Source organism: Clavelina lepadiformis, chromosome 6 (assembly GCF_947623445.1).
Source record: "Clavelina lepadiformis chromosome 6, kaClaLepa1.1, whole genome shotgun sequence".
Lineage (NCBI taxonomy): Eukaryota > Metazoa > Chordata > Ascidiacea > Aplousobranchia > Clavelinidae > Clavelina > Clavelina lepadiformis.
The window spans coordinates 9,159,479-9,173,436 of record NC_135245.1 but is presented as its reverse complement, the minus strand read 5'-3'; the positions used below and the strand labels follow the sequence as shown (position 1 = coordinate 9,173,436).

The 13,958-nt window shown below is 36.4% G+C and overlaps 1 protein-coding gene across 3 annotated transcripts in view; it reads left to right on the top strand.

The window, feature by feature from the left end:
- Nucleotides 1-1,371: 1,371 nt before the first annotated feature.
- The window catches only part of LOC143461909 (stabilin-2-like), a 208,184-nt gene continuing 195,597 nt past the window's right edge, over nt 1,372-13,958 (top strand). Inside the window, exon 1 of one of the 3 annotated variants that reach the window (XM_076959847.1) lies at nt 1,372-1,491. In XM_076959847.1, the coding sequence (XP_076815962.1) occupies nt 1,446-1,491 (46 nt within the window). In that variant the 5' untranslated portion in view covers nt 1,372-1,445. Of the gene's footprint in view, nt 1,492-8,320; nt 8,340-13,778; nt 13,798-13,958 lie in introns of those variants that run through there. The other 2 variants (XM_076959848.1, XM_076959849.1) reach the window with 2 other exon arrangements.

The window sequence follows — 13,958 nt, the reverse complement described above, 5'->3', positions numbered from 1 at the left end:
TACAATACAAATTAGCTCTGATCATGCCAAAAAATGGGAATAATTTGGGGAAAGCATGGTGTCGTTTTTGTCATTAATAACATCATTACGTTAGTTTATGAAAAAAGAGTCAATGAATTTACGTTTTCAATATTCTTGCTCGAAATCCAAAGTTAACGCGTCCTTCCAATTAATGGCGTGTTCTTGCTCCAAAGCATTTCTATTCTAAGAAGTTTTTTTATGTCGAAAATTCGAGATATCTCCTTTGTATTCTTTCGTCCCAGTCATCGTCCTTTGCTTTTCCCAATGTATGTAGAGCTGCAATCCTGGCATGGAATTTCATAAATCGCCCCTTGTCTTTTGTAGGTAGTACCCAGTCTTTAGGGGAAGAAAGTAAATTACGTACCTAGTTTTACTGTAGACTTAAACACTGTGTTTGGAGTTAATTTGTATGGCAATGCTGTTTCTTTTAACTGGGCGTTTTATACATATGTTTTTACTGTATTATAAGTTATAACCATTTCGATTTAGTAGTATATTACTATTACCTGAAGAAGCAAGCTTATGCTTGCAAAAGCTCGTGTCGAAAAATATCAAGTTAACCTTAAGAGTGCCAAACTATATCCTGTTTCTTATTTTACAACCATTTCTATGTATTAACTAAGTAAGTATCATTTTGACGTCACATTGATGTCATAATCTTCCATAAGTTATGCGGCAAATTTGTAACCTAGCAATTGTTATTTTATAATTTATATGGTTGATGTTGTCTGAACCGTGTTAAGCAAGTTTTAAAGTAACATAAAATGCAGGATATAGTTTGACACTCTGAATCTTAACTTTATTTATATTTTTTTCACGTGTATTGTCTTTTTTGTGTAATTTTGTTTAATAATTTTACAAACTGTAAAATTTAAAGAAGGCCTTTCGTTCATAGAAGTCTCACTGAATACAGGGTACCGATTTAATTTGAATTGTTTAACATGTGTAATTCAAGTTTTGTAACCGTGCTGACGATAAAAGTTTGTTTCTTTTCGTTATATTAGCGTAATGCACGTTTTTCTATCGAGGCCTTGCCCCATTTTGCCTGTCCTATTTGTGATAATTATAATTGATTATGGTTGTTGCTAATATACCTTTATGATCAACTGTCTCAGACAATTTTTTCGTCCTCTGCAATTAAGGCGAAAACTAAAATGAATGAATCATCGGCACCGGTGGTTAGGACTTACAACCGACCGTCTCAGTTCATGTATAAATCAGTTACAAAGTATAAGCAGGCCTAATAACCCAAACATAACCAAGTATAAAAATAAAACATAAATAAAAGGTCATAACTCATAAATAAACTATTGGAAATGAATTAACATGACTAAATTTCATGAATTTTTTAGAACAAATGTTCTGTATTAAAAATCACTTCAATCTGAGCAATAAAATACTTCAAAAACACGCGGCAGTGGATTATGTTGAGCGCTTATTACATCTTTCTTCTTTGCTTGGTTGCCGTTGGTAAGTAGCCTAATGTAGTATACAGCTTTCAACAAGTAAAAATTATACACGTTTATTATTCAAGTATAACTATTAGAAACTACTGTAGTATAACTGCAAGCTTAGTGTAATACCGTCCATGGTCTTCGAATTTAGTATCATGCTTGCATATTATGTTGTACGTACTGTGCGAATTTTTTCGGTGAAATTCTGACGGCTAAAATGTTTTTTTTGGCAGAAACAGTATTTTTGCTTTGGCTGCCACTATTTCATCAAAAAAAAGTACATTTGAAATTATTTGTCACAGTATTTTACCAGCCAAACTTAAAATGTTATAACATAGAAGCATAAACCTAATCTAATTCTCCCTCCCAGTGTACATCATAGGCCTACTTCAATTTTACTTTAAATAACTAAAATCACTTTTTTGCATACCCATTCTCCTTACCTTACCTCCTATCTTGAACAACGGACTGCGTGACCTGTACTTACGGTGTTGAAATAGTCGCTCTCATATGCTCTTCCTCTATGGATTGGTTTTACATACAAAATGATTTGACTTGACTCAAGTCGCTTATTCGAAAAGACTCGACTTTCGACTCGAGTTTGATGACTTGGTCAGAGCCGAAACCAAGTCATCAAATTCGGATTGCAAGTCAAGAATTGACTTGAGTCAAATCATGTCTTTTATATAGTATTTTAGAAAAGGAATATACAGTCGTAACGATCCTGGACTTGGCTATGAATCTAGACACGCAGTGTAATAATTTTAATTATTATCCTACAGATATTTAGTTCGAATATTCTTTTGTTTTTGTAGTAGGCCTATGTGAACTGGTGTGGAGCGATTGACTAACTTTTAATGTAAAAAATTTTTCTCCTGCTGTCGAAGCTTACTCCTGCTTTAGATCACTTAACCCAACGTGATAAATTCCCAAAAGAGTGCCAAAATTGACCTCTTCCACCTGAATATTAAATAGGGACAGGAAGTTAATACGTACCGTTACGTATATGCAGCAAGTGAAAATAAAAGCGCTTTGATATGGAAACTTGTGAGACGTGTGTAATAACTTCTTTGACTCAACACGCTCTGATACTACAAACATATAGGCCTACTTCATGATGATCCAACCAGAGTCGTAGTGAATCGAGCCGCTTCTTACATAGATTTGGTTTAACATAGCTGTTCTTGCGAAATTAACATTAAATTTACTCAACCTAAACTTTTTAACTTGATTTCTACTGTTGTCCAACGTACCCTAGAGGCCTGCTCAATTTACCATCGAAAGAATAAGGAGGGTAAGTTGAGAAATTGAAATTGAATACAGTCGACTCCGCTTAATTCGGACACTTTGGTTCCGCTCACTTTTGGCCGAATTAAGCGGAGAAACGGCTTTGTCCGAATTAAGCGGAAAATCGATTGTTCATTTCATGGTCATGCGTAAAGGCAAACAACGCATTTAAAATACTGTAGTGTTGCGTAATAAATGAATTGCACCTGCGCTATACTGCAGTAATTGGCACTGATCGCATAAAACCCACAAGAGTACGAGTAAATGAGTACGCATAAAACGCACATTCTGAGCCGCTTCCTCTCTGTCTTTAAACCTCGTCCACGAAGCATAGTCTCTTCACGTTGTTCACGCAGATTTGCATCATTTTTCTGCCAATCTTGCAAAGTACGTTTTGATATCCCCACCAACGCAACTAACTGCCGAACTGTCAAGGAAGCGTCGTCATTTTTTTCTTCGTTTACTTTAGTGAGCAATTTCACTTTTTCTTCTAAGCTTTTCTGTACCATTCTGTTCTACAAGATGGTCGCAATGGTACCGAAGTAAAAGCGACTATGAAGCTGGCACGGCGTTATATGAATTCATTGTCGATTGTTACCGCATCAATCGTCATAGTTTCACCATAATCACTCATAATCGAACCGCATCTTGTGTTAAAACCAACCAAGTACTGTTTATTGTTTCATAACCTAACGATGTAACGATAGGAATTGTGAACCTGTGTCCGAATTAAGCGGAGAATTGTCCGAATTAACGGGAGTTTTTTACCTTCAATTTTTACTTTTGTTCCGTTCCCGAGCATTTTGGCCGAATAAAGCGGTTGTCCGGGTTATCCGGTGTCCGAATTAAGCGGATTCGACTGTATAAGCAATGTCGGTATTCAACATAAGCGACTAATCAGAAATGCATACAGTTTTCAATATGAAACACATGTAAAAAGCCCAACTACTAAACGCACTAACAAAAGCGCAGTATCATCTATTTTATTTAGAGAAAATAGCATCTTGTTAAATCTTTGTCCATCTTACCCCACCTAGCCTTACTCTTTGTTACACGTTAAATGAAAAAACACGATATAGTTTGGCACTCTGAAGCTTATATTTTTTTATTATTTACACATGCTTTCGCAAGCTTGCTTCTTCAGATGTACTGCGAAATGGTTAAATACTCTGAAGGTTAACTTTGTTACAAGGTTACACTTACATTTTTCGGAGGTCAATTTTGTGACGACTATATTTTGCGGTGGCAAGTAGCTTTTTTTGTGTTGCAACTTTTGTCAAATTTCCCAGTACTGCTCAAAAAACGTGTGATCAAGCCGCAGGTCTACTTCCCAATGATGTAGTTATACAGGAACCATCAAATAAAAAAAATGCCATAAAAGTGTTGTTTGTTTTATTATACAGTGCATTTACTTACAAACTGATTACTCGAAAAATCGTCTATGGGGTGATCTGAAATTTTGCATAACACTTTGGTATGCTTTGGACTAACATTCCATAAAATGACATCAAAAAATAATGGCTCAAACTTTTTTAACAGAGGCGCAAAATCGACTCCAGAATTTTTGGCCAAAAAGCTCAATTTTAGCTACTTTTATGGCAAATTTTCGCCTAAACCTGCGCGCTACCTTGAACATTTGGGATACACTGGTTAGCGTATCACACAATTATCTTATTATGTTGCACTCTAACACTTAAGAAAAATTAGAAGTTCTAGAATTCTGTCTAGAAATTCCAAAACTTCAGTTGAATAGATTATAATATTAAATACTGAGAATCTGATTAAATTCTTCGCGTTTGAGCACTTATTTTGTAAGTAGATCGGGTATGTTCAGAGCAGGAAGTTGTCAGTTGTTATTATAATTATAATAAGTATTGTTATTATAATTATTTATTTAGGAATGGTTTTCTTGTAATATAGGTTAGTGGTTGCGCTTAATTGAGAAGTTATTTATTTATGGAAAGGGGCAGTTAATTTTTGGAAAGAGGGGTACTATAGCTCAATTTTAACCCACAAATTAGCAAAAATTAATGGGAAAAAGACATTGTTACAAAATTTCCTTACAAAGGGGAAAGGGCCCAGTAAAGTGATAGAACAAGAGCCTTCAACATCACAGAAATAGAAAGCTTTTAAATGACTATACCACGAGTTCTACTTGAAATATGGATTCGTCGCGACAGATGAATCCCACTATGGCGAAGGTATAATTGTTGATGCGTTGTTGACTCCTTGTCTCAGAAGGTTGCTGTTTTAGTTGTATTCCAACTTCGCTCATATATTAAAGTAAGTGAACAGGGCTTTCTTAATTCAACCTTTATTCAATCCTGCGTCCTGTGCTCAAGCAGTGCAAAACGGAATGGGGAGGTAAAAAGAACGAACAGTGCGGAAATACACACGTGCTGGGAGCATCCCGAGGGCGCCAACCAGCGACAAACCAAAAAACCCCCAACGGCCGCTACACCACAACCCGCTACCAACCCCGCTCTGCAAAGTTTGTGGCTACCGGCTGTCTAATGAGGCAATGAAACCTTCAAACCTACTTTGCCACTTGCACACCAAGCACTCTGAACTATGAAAAAGAAAAAAAACTGAAAGAAAAAAACGAGATCACGAACGACAGAAGAACTTTGAGGGCTACGACATCAATAAACGAGTAAATGCATTGAGACCATCATATTTGGTGGCTAACCGTATTGCTAATGCAAAAAAAGCAATTCACTATCGATGAAGAATTGATTTTTCCCTCCACTAAAGACATTTGCCATGAACTTCTAGGAGAGGCTGTTGTTAAAGATATAGATTAGAACATATGCCTTTGTAGGCTATCACTTCGACTAGACGGATTGACGAAAAAGTCGAAGACATTGAGACACAACTGTTGGAGAGGATTAATACATCACTATGGTACGCAATCCAGGTTGACGTATGGCGAAGGTAAGTTGTTGTTGCGTTGCTGCGTTGTTGACTCCTTGTCTCAGAAGGTTGCTGTTTTAGTTGTCTGTTACCTTCGCTCATATATTAAAATAAATGAACACGAGCTTCTTAATTCAACCTTTACTCGAACGGATGTCCTGCGCGCAGACAGTGCAAAAGCGAATGGCGATTGGCGAGGTAAACCGCACGTGCAGTGCTGAAATTAACACGTGCTGGGAGCATCGCGGGGGCGCCAACCAGCGAAAAACCAAACAAACACCCAACGGCCGCTACATACAAATCTACAGATTTCGACAACAAAGCTTTACTATTTGTTTATGTGCAATATCTTTATCAGGAGTATGTGCATGAGGACTTGTTATGTGCACTATCTTTTCCAACCAACACGACAGGAGCAGAACTGTTCAAGTCACTAGATGGTTATTTATCAGTACAACTAAAGTGTCGAAATATTAACAGACGGAGCTGCTGCCATGACAGGACGATTTTGTGGTTTAACTGCTCGGATTAAGGAGGTTGCACCTGAGAGTGAATCCACGCATTGTGTCATTCACAGGAAAGTGCTGGCAAACCGAAAAATGTCACCAGAATTTAACAGCATGTTGATTGATGTCATTACATTATTAACCACATGAAAGCACACGCCCTTAGCTCGCACCTATTTGAACAGCTTTGTGAGCAGAGGGACGCAGAGCACAGACACCTTCTCTTGTACACAGATGGTTATCCCGACAAAAATCGCTAACCAGATTGTTTGAATTACTAGAGCCATTGCACATATTTCTCTCAGAAAAGAAGTCACCGATGACAGCACATTTCAGTGACAAGGTATGGGTCGCAAAACTAGCTTACCTGTGTGACATATTCAGCCTGCTCAATGGATTCAATCTCTCCAGGGGCAAATGAGAACTGTTTTCAAGTTGGCAGGCAAAATAGCTGACATTTAACGCCAAAATGGAGTTGTGAGGACGGCGCGTGAACAGAGGCATTTGGACATGTTTCAAACATTAGCGGGGATTTAGTCATAGCATTAGTGGGGACATTAGTGGTCGTTTTGAACAAAGCCTCAGTATTTATATCGCTATGCCAGCCAATCAGGGAAAGACATCATTATTTACATCACATTACATTTAGGAATTAAATGTTTGAATGACATGATTAACCAAGGACAGTACTACTTTCCTAATAATACATTTTATCTAGCTGGAGAAAACACACGCTTATTAAAATGCCAATTGTATGAATTAATACAATTCACTATTACAGTCGCCATAATACCAAAGTCAGATAAACATTACACACAAATAATATAAAAATGCGTATAAATATTTACCATATTCATATCACCGTACCTAGAAGTCAACCCAATCATCAACCTGTAATGGAAAGGGTGTATGTGGTAGCAGAACTTGACCGGTTGACCCACTCCACTACAATGTTTGCTTGTTGAAATGTTTATTGCGGTGATGATATATGAGTCTCATAAGGTCGTTATCTGCTTTTCTCACCCTCAGACTTAATGTTCACCTTATATTAACGGTTTATTGTCTTGTGAAGATGACAACAAAGTTGTCTAACTTGACACTGAACTTCTTCAAATTGAATTCAACAATGGTTACACAGGAATGACAACTGTATAAACTGATTATATTGAAGCTTCTTTGAACAAATACATTAAGACAAAACATTGGCACAGCAACAGCATAAGACGTCCATGCTACAGCGTTGATTTTAGTAGACTTTTTGCATTGAACAACTGTGAATAATAAATCTGCTAATAAAGACTAATGATAATTATAATAATGCACGCAGCATAGAAAAGCACGATATTTATATCACGACTTAAAACGTTAAACAGGAAGTAATCGATACGAAAAGTTATGCTTTGCTGAGCCGATGTTCGAAAACGAGAATTCTATACTGTTTACGATCTGTATATTATAATATTATTACAAACCTACCACCATGCCCATAGCCAGAGCAACCAACTGGTTGGGGCCTTGGTAAAACAGGACCCACAAATCTAGCTGAACACTTTATTTTCCTAGCTATTGTAACATCTAAATTAACGTTTCTGTACATAAAAAGGATATGACTTACGCCATTATGATTTATATCAATTTACATCGCCTAATACTCGTTGTCGTTGCCGGCATGTGGAAAGAAAGCATCAGACACTGTACATCCTGGCTGTATCGGGTGCGTAAAATGGGTTAAATAGCTACTTTGGTGCACCCATCACTGCAACATAGTTATTACATTGATATACAAGGTAGCAGTGTGGTTGGATTTATGGATTTATAGATTTAACTAGTTATAGTTTTAGTGGCCGTGCTAGTTTTTACCAGCAAATCTTAACCATAGCACTTAAGAAGGGCGTTGTTGGTTAGCCCGAGTTTGTACAACAAGAATGCACACCAATGATAAGCTATCTGTGAAAGATGTGATGATAATATTGCTCTTTGCAAGATAGAATTTTCTCTGGTACATCAACAGTGATGTACGGAAAAAGATGACAATGCTGTCCAATTGATGGTAGTGTTAAAAGAAGAACCCTTCTTAATCCGGAGCTGAAGACTTGAGTGGCGCTGGTGGTGGCATTTCAATCCAGTAACTGGTTCCAGTCTTTTAACTTGAAAATATGTAAATGAGATCTGCTGTATTTGCAATAATTATCCGAAATAGTTGATTAATGAGTGTTGTAAATTTACAAGTTACTTAATTAATAAACAGACTGACTTATAATCTTCATAGTCTGATTTGCTATTGATTTTTTTGCTTGATTTTTTTGTCCCCATCGCTCTTTTAAACATATAATATGGTCAAACGTCCTGACTCAGGCGCACACAGATTTGTCCCTGAAAAATGCAAAATGGTCATTATAAAAAACAAACCAAATATAAATTATCGTCTTTTATGTCCTTTTTTTGACCTAACTTTCACCTAACTATATGCTGAGGATAAGCTCACTGCATGTGGTCTGACCTTCTCAACTGAACGTATTTTGTCAGGCTATTGATTTTAGGCCAATAACATGTTTTGCATTGGCTGTGTGAACTTTGTTGTGGTACATTCTGCTCTGGTAAATTTTAAAAAGTTTTTACGTTAATTACTTATGGAGGATCTTAGTCTTCGATCACAGGTAAAATATTTTAAAATCTTCTCCAGAGTTGAAGCAATAATGTGCGCTTGAATTTGGTACACACTTTGCGGTTTGCACATAAAAAACGCAGGTCACCTGAGTGTTCGTGAGACGACTCTTTGAATGACTAAAGTTTTTCCTTTTTTTCTTTGGTGTCTTTTAAAATGTAAACCTTTGTTTTATATGTTAAATATGTTTCATAAAGCAGTTTATTTCCGCTCATGTCCATTGCAAAATCTAAATAAAGTAGACTCACTAAACAAGGAAATAATGGCAAAACTTTAAACCATTTAAGACATAAAAAGTGGGCCTCTACTTTCGAATTGTGGATGAAAAGCTACATGTCACTAAAGAAAGATAACTTGTAATTTGAAAGTTTCCAAAAAAGTGCGCCCAATTAGGACATTTGACCATACTTGTTAAAATTTTGAAATTATTATGTGAAAAATACCAAGTACCGGGGCCGACTGAAATTACTGGAAAAAAGTAATTCGGTACCAAGTTTTGGTACCTTTTTCCAAAAGTACCATCGATACCGGTATGGATTCTAAAAAAGTACCATGGTACAGTACTGAGGTGCTGCCCACATATGTATATAGACTTTTTTGGAAACAATCCCTGGATGAAGAATTGAAGGCGATATGCTAAAAAATTTGAATAAAATGGTAGACTTTAGCTTAAAATCATGTATCTTGTGCCTAAGAGGACAAAGCAGCATGTGGGTAATTAACTGAACTACCGATAGTGATAGGAAAGTTTGGAAAAAATAGGCATGATACTGAAATTGTTTGATTAAAACTTATTGTTGAATTGAAATTGAAATTGTACAATTGAAACTGTTTTTAAGTATGAAACAAAAAATGCTGATTGTTCGCTCATAAAAGGCAACTTAAATATTAAGTTCAATTTTTACTGGACAAAGGTAGACTACATATCTTTATAAAAATAAAATTAGCACAGCTTATGTTAATAGCGGCATATTTTTTATGAATATTATTTCAAAGGTAAAGGTAAAAAAGGAGTTGTGGAATAGTTAAACAACTTTTTACGGAGATTGGTATTGCACATTGCCGGCGACATTTAAACTAAATTGCTCACTTACTCAAAAAAAACGAGTATAATATTATTGCAATGCATTTGTTGGTATAGTCATTCAACAGAGATACCATTAAACGCGCTATACAACGATGTCTTTGCAGATCGGTATAAAAACTGAAATAATATATTCAGTAATATTTTGTAATTTCTTATTTTCCCAGAATTAGTGTGACGCTATGCTAATTCACTTTGCCCAGTTAGTAATATATTGGTAGTAAGAATGTGCTCAATCAAACACAAACTGAAATACTACACATGAAATCGTTATCGCTCATTGAAAATTTGTCATGACTTTGGGATAATGATGAGGAGATAATAGCAACTTAACAATTTGACGTTTTATGATTACAAATAATGTGTGATAGTGATGTGCACAAAACTGGCCTACCCCGGCCTCTCTTATTTTGAGAAAAGATAAAAAGCTGCACGAGTTTGAAATCCTGATTTTCTGATTCGCTTAACACTAGAAAGACCAGCGGTCATTTTTTAACTGACAGGAAACGAAGAAATTAAAGGGACCCAATTTCTCGAAGAGGTCATTAAAGCAATATTCCTAAAAATACCAGCGATCAAAATTGACCGTTACCTGCTTTTCGTATTGTCTTTCCCTGTGCCAGGCAACCAGACGTTATTAAAACAACGGGAGCGAGATAGCAGATTCCTGTTTTACTCCCTTTTGTCTCAAAAGTTTACTTCATATGTCATAATGAGGTCTGCCAGGAAATCTTGTGAAACTAATTACAACCGATGAGTTAGTACATTTCTGCTATTAAAAGTCGTTTTATAGCTGCAACCAGATACGCAGCCAAAATCAACCGCAGTGGTCTTTTTAGGTAGAGAAAATTTGCAATCTTTCTACTGTTTAAGGTGGTGAAATCGATGCACAATTTGCGTCTGGCCAAACCAGAAAAGCCAAAATATCGGTTGCAGCCTACGTAGGACAGTCTTCACCGAGGAGCTGTATTTAGATAGGCTACCATTATTTCACCAGAAAAACTCTACGTTCGTAGCTATTTTCACAGATTCCTGTTAACCTAACTTAAATGTTATGAAATAGTTACCTAAACCTTTAAACGTAAAGCTACCTTGTAATGTATAGCTAGCTTCAATTAACCCTAGAACTACTAGAGGGGTCAATTGACCCTTTTGCAATTTAATTTTTCAAGAAGTGTTTTTTGCTAGGAACCTCAAAATTTTTTACTTTTATTCTTTCTGGGTGTTTGACACATCATCAACACGACAAACGAAAATTTTTTTCAAAACAAGTGTTTCGGAATGGAAAACGGTGAATAACCACAGGGGTCAATTGACCCTAAGCCGAGAATATTGATTTATTCAATTGCATTTCGAAACAACTTTTACACACAGGTGCACTACACGTTCCACAAACAAACTTTGAACAGTTACAACATTTTACCCTTGTTTTCTTTGACTGGCATATTTTACATTTGGTTATTTTATTGAGTGGTAATTCTTCATCAGCACGTTCTCTTGCGTTTCAGATGAAAAACTTGGGGGACTGTACGTCTTCTATTTTTCTCTACTAAACACAGTTTTTCAGCCAGTTCGATAATAAACTCTTTTTAATTGTTATTTGCACATCTTTGCATATGATGTATGCAGTGTTTTTTTTAAGGTGTTTTGGGGGACCGAAACGGTCCCCCAAATTTCTCCAGCGGTTTCCCAAAATTTGGACTTGCAAATATGGCTATTTTTTGGTATTTAAATGAAACACTTGCAGTCTCTTAAAACTACTTAGCGGTCACCCAAACCAAACCTTAAAAAAAACCCTGGACGTATGCATCCAGTGCCACAATGTCCAACAAGTTGAAAAATGTAGCAAGTGGCCATCTTCGTGATGCTGCCTTAGTAGGGTAAGCGCGGAACGTTGTAGTCCAGAATAGCCCTTGGTTTCTTGGCTTTATCATCTAACTCCATAACATCGTGAAGTGAAGAAAGTAGATACACTACTTCGTTTTATAACTGAGAAGCATATTATTTTCTGGTGGTTGTGTGAAAACAAATTTTGAAGTGTACAGTGGCGTATTTTTTCCAAGCTGAACATCAGAAAGAAATTCTCTGCGATGGGATCTGATAGTATCAACGATTGTAGTGTTCCTCTCAAGTAACTTCCTGTCAAGTGCCAATGACGTAAGATCTACCTAGATCTGCAAGGGTAAAGTTGCTCATCAACTGTAACATGAGAATGAGGAAAATAAAACTTTTGGCAGTTGTCCATCACTGCATTCCGCAAATCTTGAATTGCCGTAAACTTGTCAGATTGTCAGCAACGCTGCCTTGAAGTTTTCTCATCAAAACGTATGTAATGAATAATTGATTGAAATTTGTTCCTAGCCATAGTTTCCGAAAAAATAGATCGAACATATTCAAATCCCAGAAATTTGTTAGTGGTTCATCCCTTCCTTTCAAAACTCCTTGAAGAAGTCACAGGCCTAAAAACGCTTCCAACTCTTTATTTCTGAGGGAGAATTTGATATCCCTTTGTCGCCGAGCTTCGGCTATTGTGAATTCCATAATGTGATCAATGTTTCTATGACCACACAACTCTTGAAACACGTCTTTTGCATTGTCTACTCGTGCGAGAACAAACTGTTTAGTACCTGGCCTTGTTTTAATTATATTTCGTTTACTTGCACGTCCATTTTGAGGTGGAAACTCAGGTGCCCAAATGGTACCGTCTCTACTGACTATCTGCTCTCTATTTGGCAAAGTAGGGACAGCATTTTCCGAACTACTTTCTTCTTGCACAACTTCTTGCTCTATGTCAAACAAATCTCAGGTATGCTTGGATCTGGCTCATCAAAGTCTTCTTCATCAACTCGAAGAACTTCTTCTGGATTGTACCTTCTAGCTGCTGTAAACCTAGACATGGTAGATAACTGCACACTACTAATTACACTATAGCTTTTGCCCTAACAGTAGCAATAGCACTAAAATCTGAAACAAAAACCTGTGTCTGAGACAAATAGCTGTAGAATGTCTGTGGAACATAGTAAAGACCGCAATCTAATGCTTAACAATGAAGTTACAGATATTCGCTGGCTAGGCCGGCTGAAAAATTATTGGTAGTCTTCAAGTAACTTCCTAAACACCGCAATCACCTAGATTAATTTCTTGCTGCATCCTATCAATAACAAATTTTTTGTCTTCCGCAAAGTTTGCGGTGTCAAAAAGTTATGATATTGTTACAAAGACAAACGATACAAGCAATTTGACGTCACTATAGACAAAGGTCACACTGTCCAAATTAATTTCTATTAAAGAAATATGAGAAAAATGGTGTTATTTCCGAAAATTGCAGTCATATTAAACGGAAGGGTCATTTGACCCTCTTGGTAATTCTCGTAGAAAAAAATTCTGGTTATTCTAGGTTTAAAGCCTAAATAGTTTCAATCGACCTTTTGCATACAGATTGTCCTAACCTAACTGCCTAACTTTAACAACGGGCTGCGTGACCTACTTTGGTGAAATAGTCACTCTCATGTAGATATTAGCGAAAAGACAAAAAAGATTTTTGGTTATGACATTTTGGCGTAGGTGCCCACTAACATCCAAGGTTTTAAAAATTGTGTGGCCGTGGTAAATGTTGGATGCCCAACTTTGTGAAATAATGGGGCTATGAAGAATGCACTTAAATACAATTAATAACAGTGATGATAAGTGATAATGACATCGCCCACCTGATAATGCAGCATAATTTCTATTTGTAATGTATCTTTGATAAATTCTACCTAAACTTTTTGTATTTCTGCCTCTTCTGTTTTGAATTCTTAATCCTGTTGGTAAGCTAATAATGCTTAAGCAGTGATTGGACTCGGGGCTCACTGACATAAGATACAGGTAGTATATAATATGCAGTAGGCCTAGACAACAATTTTAAAAACTAACCCAAGGTTTCGTTTGTTCATGCATTTTGTTTTTCATCATTGGTGCTGCAAAAATAACGATGCTATGTCAATATACAGTATTATGCATTGTAAACAATAAAAGCCTAGAAAGTT